The sequence below is a fragment of the Empidonax traillii genome, unplaced genomic scaffold, assembly GCF_003031625.1.
Source record: "Empidonax traillii isolate 1590-97213 ecotype Southwest subspecies unplaced genomic scaffold, ASM303162v1 scaffold634:size670481, whole genome shotgun sequence".
In the NCBI taxonomy this organism is placed as follows: domain Eukaryota; kingdom Metazoa; phylum Chordata; class Aves; order Passeriformes; family Tyrannidae; genus Empidonax; species Empidonax traillii.
Genome location: NW_020955827.1, coordinates 284666 through 293748, shown reverse-complemented (window position 1 = coordinate 293748; position 9083 = coordinate 284666). Strand labels below are relative to the sequence as shown.

Genomic DNA, 9083 nt, shown 5'->3' with positions numbered 1-9083 from the left:
TGCACAAGGCTGTCTACTCTGCTTTTTCCTGGTAGATGTGTTCTAGAATTTGGAGGTTATTCATTTGGGGGTTGAAAGTGAAATCCACAGTTGTTTATCCTGGCTTATTTTCTGGTTAATATTCCAAGGAGAGAGTGCTCTTTTCATGCAGACAGACCTCTGTTGTGTCAAGACTGTGCAGCTGGAGCATATTTTCCACATCACTTGTGTAGATATAGAACTCTGCTGGTTGTCCAGTTCTGCCTTTCCAGATTTTTACTGGCTACTGACCACAAATGATGCATTCATAACATTGAAAACAAAATAAATGAAATTTCTGTAGCCCGTGATGCTGTTAATCCACTGGTAAACCGTGAACTGCATCATATGGGTCCCAGTGAAAGACACGCAGGGTGCATTTCTCACTCCGCTGTATCCGTGTTCCTTTTGTACCCACGTCTGTCGCGCCAGGTGCTCTCCTTGATGCAACATGAGCTTGCACACTAAAATAACCAAAATGGAGTTGGTGGATTCAGTGAAGAGCATATACAGATGAGATGTATTTATTATGTAATCCTCAAACCCTTATGGTGTATGACCATATATATTTTTTGAGGTATACACAACACATTCTTTAGCATGGGCTGACCATTCTGGCTGTTGATTTGGTTATTTCTAAACGTTTGTCTTTTGACAGATGTATTTTTGTGGTCTGTCAGGTGGACTGGAAAGGGGTAAAAAAAAAGTTGGGAGGGAGCAATAGACTTTTACCAAAAGAGGAAAATTTTAAAAAAAGTCTTTGAGGTTGACTCAGGGTGATGAAGGGGTATGGAAGACCAGCAACATGTAGCTGACCAAAAGACATGGAATGCTGAATGAGGATGAGAATGGTGAGGGAGAGGAAAGGTTGTATCTTTCATTCAATTAAGAGTCTAGTAGCTGCAAGATGTTCAAGTATGACCAACTAAACAATTGAGAAGTTATAAAGGCCTTACCATATACTTGCACTTCTTGATAGAATTCAATTTACAGGGATTTTCTGAGTTCTGTTTAATGCACTTCCACCCCCCGTCCTTCATCTGCTAAACCCATTCCCACTATGTTGTTACTTCGGTCTACTGCCTACTACATTTTCAGATGTCCCAGATCTCTGTTCAGCACAGAAATACTGCCAGTGGCTTATACCAGTCTAGCCTTTTGGGATTAAGTAGCTTCTCTTTGCAATTCTGCTGCTCACCACAGTATTTTGCAGACTAAGAAATAATGAATGAGTAACAGTGTTAGGATTCCTGAACAGACACCGTGACACTGGGATAAAGCCATCAGCAGGGTTAGTAGGTCTTTCAGGGCGTTGTCCCTATAGAGAGTTCTGCGTTTTAAAGATGAACGGTTCTGCACAGTAATTACGATTTACAATTATAAAGCCTCACACAAAACCTTATACAAGTTACTCTATCTAATTGTGTGAGGAACTTTTTGCAAGGCATCAGCAATATTTCTGGGCATTGCTTGCTTCACTGCTTTTACCTCATTAAATGCTATTAGAAAAGAAACCATTTTAGTTTACAGAAATCATAGACTGAATATATTGAGACAAATTGCTATTGCTGTTTGACTAACTCGTGTTTCGCTGGAAGCCACAATTTTATTTCCTTTCCTTTGGAGCAGGAAAGGAAAACTGACATCTGTCAGCCTTGTGTCCTGCTTTCTTCACGAAAGCAAACTCCTAAGAACATGATTTTGTGTCTTAACACTGCTTTATTGTACAAAACAAGCAATTTACTACATGTAGCATTTGCCATTTTTCAGAAAAACAAATATATGCAGAGACAGATGGTTCCTGCTCACATTATAACTTCTCCCTTGAAATCAGTATGACTTTTTCCTGTCCTTTTCAAAGGAATAGGACAAACCTCAAGTTTCAGTGTGCTTCTAAGTGAAGCCTTTAAATATTGTCTGTCTTCTTAGTACTACGTGTGATGGAGTTAACAGCTCCTCAAACACTATTCTTTAGGCAGTGGCCTTTCAGTGATCAATTCATGTCTGAGATCTTGGTTATTTCATCTTTCACATCCTTGATCTCAGTTTGAACTCTTGTTAGATTGGCCAGTTTCTCATTCAGTAAAGCAATTTCCTTCTCCCGTCGTAGTACCTCCTCCACTAATCTTCCTATTCTCAGTGTTAGGTCATTTATTAATGGCTCCAAGACAGCAAACTCCTTTTTAACTTTGTACATCTTGGGTTTTAAATCATTTGCAAACGTAACCGTCTTCAGAACTTTTGCTCTATCACCTTCAAGATTCAAAAGTCTATCTGAGTGCTTGTTAAAATCACTCCTTAACTCCGACAATGCCATCTTCATTTCCTCGATTTTTCTTGCATTACTGGATGCCAAGCTTTGTATTTTTGTACTTCGGTCGATGCTGCTGGTTAGGAGGTCACCTATATTTTTTACTGTTGTCTTTTCACCTTTTTCTACTTTATCTTCTAGTGCTTGCAAAGAATCTGTCAGTGCAGTCATTTCTGAGACTAGGCCTGAAATGCGCCTTATGTCAGTTTTTACTGTCACGATTGTCAACGTTATGTTTTTTGCTACAGAAGCTGCATTCTGTTCAATGCTTGAAACGGCATGATAAAGACTTGTTAAATTCTTCTGAAGCTCTTCTTGTTTTCTAATTATGCTGCTAGACCATGTTTTCATTGTATAAATATCTTTCTGCAGATGTTTAATGTGAGAAATTATTTCAAGATCTTCCAGCTGTTCCATTAAGTTCCAAGTCTTTTCACACTAGAGGGATACAAAAATATATCTAGCTTAACAACTCACATCATAATTCAAGCTATACTCTAATGAAATGTCTTACTATTCTGATATTTAAATTGAGTGCAGATCCTGTCTCTAGGAAATCAACTTCTGTTGAAACACAACCAAAATTTTTTTTCCTGACAGTATACATAAAAAGTGTTACTTTTTCTATTACAACAAAAAATTACAGGAAGATGCTATATGAGTTTCCCATGTGAACTCTGAAAACACAAGTCCTAAAATGCAATATTCTTCCATTTATAGGAATTTTTGTAGTAACTCTCCCTAAAAGCTACTTTAATGAGGGAACACTCATGCTATTGTTGGATTTTTGCCTGGATTTGCTAGTTCACTTTTTGTTTTTTTTTTTAATGACTGGTTCTTGGTTTTCAAATTTGAGAGGAAGAAAGGAAAATACCTGAGTGACACTATTCTGTTCAATCCCCCCAAAATCAAGGCAGAACTTAGAGAAAAAAACCCCACCAACTGGGCAAGCTGAAACACATTCTTTCTAAGAGGCTATAATTAGTTTCATACTAATCCTTTTCTGGACACTAGCAGTAAAAATACCTCCAAGGAAACAAAATACTTTTAGCTCTTCAACAGTGTTGGTCATTCTTCACTAGCTCAGAACTGTCTGCTCAAAAGAAAAAGACCAAAACTTGGAAAGCTGTGCTTGTTTCCTAGCTAATGCCCTCTATGGATGAGGATTTCCTGTTCAAATTCCTGTACATTCAGCTTTCAGTAATGTTGAGGTTGATAATCTAGCCAGCCTTCCCCAAAAAGATACAACGTAGAAACACTTCAGAAAAGTATTTAAAAAACATTTCTTTACCAAATAGTTTTTCTTAATGGGACACGAACACTAAAGTATTTACTCTGTACCCTTTCCAAAGGAGCAGTTTATTTTGAATTAGATTATGTACCAGGATCAGGCAGTTTACTACACTATGTTTTTATTTTGAATACGACTGTAAACAGACACAAATTTATACATAAGCAATAAATATATGAAACTGATACAGCTTTATAACATTGAGAAATGCTGGTTTCATAGTCTCTTGAATGGGCACTTTTACCTGTTAAGTGATGATTTCTGTGGAGTTCTAGAGAAATGAATGTACAAAACCAGAACAATTTAAGTCTGATTTATTCATAAATATTGTGGATTCACACTGTCTCTACTAAGCAAACTACTTTCCTGAGTTTGGAAATACAAAATTATCAAGATGTAAGTCTGTAGACAAAAAAAAATGTTGTCCCTGAGATCCAAAATTCAGTGAACAGCTATCAGGCCTGTTAGGTAATACTATATTATGCATAAGTAGATCAATGGATAAAATGGATGTTCCCTGACCCCAAGTACATTACTCCGTGGATTTCATTACTTACTTTTGCAGTTCTTGGTTCAGCACACTTTGGGAAACAGTGCAAGTGGCACTGTTAATTATTTTTTCCCTTTGAAACGCAAAGCAATAGCAGACATTTAATGTAGTACCTATCAGAGAACATTCTACAGAAGAAAAGGTTAAAATTTGTTTCTAACAGCACCACAGCAAACAACTAACCCCCAAACTAATACAGTGACTGATCACACCAAACCTGTAAATTAAATGATGGAAGAAGAACTTAACAGGAATATCTGTCAATATGAACATTAGTCTGTATGTAGTTCAGTGACTTCAATGGCAGAACAAAATGATGCCAGTCATTTAAGTACATTTGAAAAGGCTGGAAATGAGGTCTAAGGAGGCTATTTGCATAGGGTCAAAGAAATAAATTATAGCACCAGCTGCTATATAAATATCAGCTGCTTATAAATGAGACAATGTTCCCAGTAGGGGGTTCTTCACTAGTGTTTTCTGTAATGCTGTAGTAGCTAAGCTTCAGCTGTTAAAAATGTACTCAGTGCTTTCCTGCACATAATAAAATATGTAGATCCTAGTAGCATTTCTGACATTGAGAAGCCTGCACCATAAGCACAAAACCGTTATGGTATACAATACATTATAGGAAGGTACATGTATCTCTACTGAGAAATAAAGTGAATAATTGTTCATTGTGTTACAAGTCCATGAAAATAATACAAAAAGTAATAACAAACTTATGTAGTGAAAACTAAGTATGAACTAAAAATATTACTTTTTTTTCCTTAAATCTAAACACTTTGCTTCAAATTCCTTAAATGAAAAGGATCTTTTAATAAATAAGATGAAAATAATCCTTAATTTAAGAAAATACTTCTTTCCTTTTTCAATACAGTATGGCTTGCTCTCTAGCCTCTTTATTATAAGTTTGCCTTTCAGGCTAATCCAATGTCTATTTGAATTAAGACAGTATTTAAGCTATCTTTAACATACACTGAAATCACATTATTTATAATAAAGTGCTTTTTCATCAATGAAAAACCTAAGTCCAAATTCACTTATCGCCATTCTGGTCATCTTCTAAGTTACAGCTTTCTAAAGCTACTCCTTTTGCTTTGGAAGATACTGTTATGTCAGGCACTGCTGTTTCTAAAGCTGCTATTTCATGCTGCGCTTTCAACAAGCTGCCATTGTACTGAATGCCTTCGAGAACCTTTTGCATCGCCATTGTATCAGAAACCGTTTTCAACATATCATTTTCCACAGCGTACAGCTGTGTTGTCAAGTCCTGTATCTTTTTCTCCATACCTAGCAATTCACTCGACAATCTAAGAATGGAGTGAATAGCATTTTCAATTGTTGGCAAATGGGTCTTGCACTCCTCAATTTTAGGTTCATAGTTTGCCAGTTTCTGATTCAGGTCTGTGTCCTTGGCTACCAGACTATTCTGTTCTTCTTCTAGCTTTTCAACTGCCTTGGCATGCAAGTCCAACTTGTGTTCAACTCTAGAGAATTCATCATCTTCTTGCTTTTTTACTGTTCTAATATTTCTGGCTGTACTGTCTTCCAAATCTTTTACTCTTTCTGAGAGAGATTTAATTCTTTGGTCGACTTCATTAATTTGGGAAGTAACTTCTGCATGTATGAACTTTGCTTCAGATTTTAAACTACTAGTGTTTGTGTTCATTTCATCCAAGCTTCTTCTCCAGGAATTTGTAACATTTTGGAACTTCTTATTAATGTTCTGCATCTTTACAGAAAGAGTCTGTTCGTTTTTCTGAATATCATTTATGATGTTATGAAGAGAAGATATTTCCTGCTCAAACTCAGTCATCACAGAGATGGATGAAGCAGCTTCTTGCAGGACACTTTCAGAAGACTCAAACTGCATTTATAACACAAAACAATGTCCATGTCTACTTAAAAAAGTAAGAATAGAAAACCATTTCCATTTATTTAAGAGAGAATAAAGTCCCTTAAAATCCACTGTACTCGTTACAAAGGTTCTATATGATTTTTTCATATTTCATCTTTAAAATATTTTTGATTATTCTAGCATGAAAAGCTCATAGTAAAAAGATATGTCTATTGAATACACAGAATATATGCCATTTTCTTTGTTGTCAATCCCTTGTTTCCATGTTTGTTTTTTGCACGTAGAATACAGTAAAGGCCATGCAACATTTTGCAATCTGAAGTATAGCATATAAATATCCAAATTACATCATGCATAAGTGACATCATTCTGAGATCAGTACTAAAACAAAATAACTGGCATAAGCCATGCTGTGCTCCCATCATTATCTGTAAGGTATCGGGGATAATTTGGCAGTCAGCACAAGTTTTCAACTTGATAATGTCACACATCGTAATAGTTTTTTCATTGCTGTTTTATTTTCTTATCTATCACTTCATCATGTTTCCATATTATTAAAACAGGTCTACTGCACAAAAACGTCTGTACATTTTCTTCAAATCAACATAAGTTAGAATCATACACAACAAAGTACTGGTAGAATGAAGTATGTGCATCAATGTTAAGTTCTTAAAAATAGTTTAAAAACTAATACTGAGATACAACCACTACATCTACATACTTGAACAATGGCATGGATTGACATGTTTTGTCACATGAAATATTCTCTGAAGGCCTAGTCACAGGCAAGTAGAACAAATTACGAAAATTTATTTTAAAACAGAAGAATTAACAACAAGGTAAAATGATGGTAAATGTTCACGAGAGATTTTCCAGTTAAGATGTTAATGACTATTACCTTTTCAGAAATTAAGTTTACTTTATTTTCCACATCCAGGATTTTTTCAGCTTCTTGCTGTAAGAAATTGTACTTTCTTTCCATATCAGTAAATTGAACTGACTGCTGAAACAGAAACCTGCAAATTGCAAGTAAATAAACAGAAAACATAACTACATAATTAGCATATATTAAGTGTTCCAGGACCTGATTCACAGCAATAAGTTACTGGAGGAATTTTTATTCACAGAATTTGCTAGATCAATATGTAAGAGAAAAAAAAAATCGGGATTTAATTAAGTTGATCTATCTAGATACTGGAGTTATCTTTCAAAAGAGGTAGGAAAACAAGGAAACATCCACAGATGTCTTCATTTTTTACACTGTATTGCCATTCAGACAGAAAAAATGTCCAATCAGAGCACTGGCACAAGAAGACTGTGACATACTCGTAATGCATTGCCTCACAATATATTTTATCGATGAAGTATTATTTAACTGGTGGAAATAAACCACACACACACACAAATTTGGACTTTTTTACAAAGCATCACAAAAGCATACATAGAAGTCCTTGGATTTAAAAAGGCTGGTTAACGTTTAATTATAACCACCCCAGAACACACGGTGGCAAAGCCTGTATAGCTACTGTAATAACAATGCCAGCTCAATCCTGTACTTTATACATATTCTAGATTCATTTACTGTGAACTTGGATGCTTTCTGAACTTTGTCTAATCAAAAAAGCAATGAGACAACCAAGCAAAAACCCCTGAATTTTGCTGGATGTTTATTAATCCCCAAACAAGGTCTTTTGTAGAGTATGCAAGGGTCCTCTCAGTAGTACGAACAATTTTATCAGTACAAAAAACAGAGCTTACTTCATATGCTTGTGCATAATATAAAGTGATCACATAAATAAAGTGATATTTATAATTTATGGTAAATTATTATTTACAATTAGAAGTTTCAAAATACATACAATGTTCTGTAAGATTAAGTTAGTCAATAAAAGCTACAGATAGATATTTGCGAAGGAGACAAACAGATGTATATAAACCAGAAACATAAGTAATAATTTTATTCTATGTTGTTCTGTTTCACAAAAAATTAGATAATGAACTCTAGGTGACATTAAAATAAGAAAAAAATTTACCCTAATTTTCAGATTGATATATAGACTGAATAACCTGAACTAATTTCTTGCACTAGATTTCTGAGAGTTTCATCACAGAATTTTTGCATGAAGCTCAGTTTCTGATGGAACTAAGGTACTGATGCTGCTAAGATATTCTAAAACGTCTTTAACAAATGTATTTGACCTTTACTTGAGGACTCCACCTAAGGAACAATTTACCACACTGCTGAGCAATTTATTTATGAAAAACTCTGTTTCATTTCTACTGTCTATTTATGACCTGCCGAATGAGCCTTGTTGTACTTATCGGCAGATTAAGTTGCTCTTCACAGTTAAAAGTAGTCTCTAAACCAGCTATTTAAAATTCATGAGGAAGGCACCTTTTAAACTTTCAACATGATATAACAAATTGAGCTTCTATAATAACATACGGTGCACCCATATTTCCATCCTTGTATTTCTATTCTTTTCTTGATTCTTCTGGCTTTAACAAGTTTATGTAGTCCCTTAACCCAAGCATGGCATTCAAATATACATCATACAGCCTGTGACTGAATACCATACAGAAGACAAAAGAAAATATTAAAATACGCTTTAGAGGGTTACCTACCAGGTCATCACCAGGCAAACAGCAAGGGAAATTATGGTCAAGCTTGTCCGTGAGTCCATCCAAAAGGAACTCTGATTATTGCTGGTCCTGGGATTTGCCAGCTTCCAATAAATACTGTGCTTCTCAACATTTTGTGAACCTTCACTGGTCTTAGATGAAGAAATACCTTTTTTCCTTTGCTTAGTTTCAGACATTTTCTGGTTTTAAAAAGCAGAAGTAAAAGAGAGATCTGGGATAAAAAACAAACCCAAAAAGGATTACTTATCTTCTAATCATCCTCAAACATAAACTCTCACCCTTAAAGTACACAAATACACTCCTAAAAGTGTTTTCTTCAGTGTTTACTATGTTTCAGTATGTGCATTTTTGTGAAAGGTCACAAGACTCATTTTGCCTAATATTGCATAGAGCCCAGCTTTCATATTTTCTA

The 9083-nt window shown here is 35.1% G+C and overlaps 1 protein-coding gene across 3 annotated transcripts; it reads right to left on the bottom strand.

Annotated features, from left to right (window-relative positions):
- Positions 1 to 1692: 1692 nt before the first annotated feature.
- Positions 1693 to 8847, bottom strand: IKBIP (IKBKB interacting protein). 3 transcript variants are annotated; one of them, XM_027899032.1, is made up of 4 exons: positions 8654 to 8847; positions 6927 to 7044; positions 5461 to 6037; positions 2659 to 2767 (listed from the first exon to the last, which is right to left on the bottom strand). In XM_027899032.1, exons 1-4 carry the CDS (start codon positions 8845 to 8847, stop codon positions 2763 to 2765), a joined length of 894 nt encoding a protein of 297 aa, XP_027754833.1. In that variant the 3' UTR covers positions 2659 to 2762. The 3 variants fall into 3 exon arrangements, with proteins under 3 accessions (XP_027754832.1, XP_027754833.1, XP_027754831.1); XM_027899031.1 differs by lacking the exon at positions 5461 to 6037 and having other exon boundaries at positions 1693 to 2767; XM_027899030.1 differs by lacking the exon at positions 2659 to 2767 and having other exon boundaries at positions 3729 to 6037.
- Between the last annotated feature and the right edge of the window lie 236 nt (positions 8848 to 9083).

What these genes read in the sequence shown, in the direction of transcription:
- IKBIP (XM_027899030.1), bottom strand. Translation starts at nt 8,847, where the DNA reads ATGTCTGAAACTAAGCAAAGGAAAAAAGGTATTTCTTCATCTAAGACC. An exon ending in GTTTGCCTGGTGATGACCTG is followed by an intron (nt 7,045 to 8,653) that starts GTAGGTAACCCT and finishes TGCAATTTGCAG; the next exon opens with GTTTCTGTTTCAGCAGTCAG. An exon ending in TAAACTTAATTTCTGAAAAG is followed by an intron (nt 6,038 to 6,926) that starts GTAATAGTCATT and finishes TTATAAATGCAG; the next exon opens with TTTGAGTCTTCTGAAAGTGT.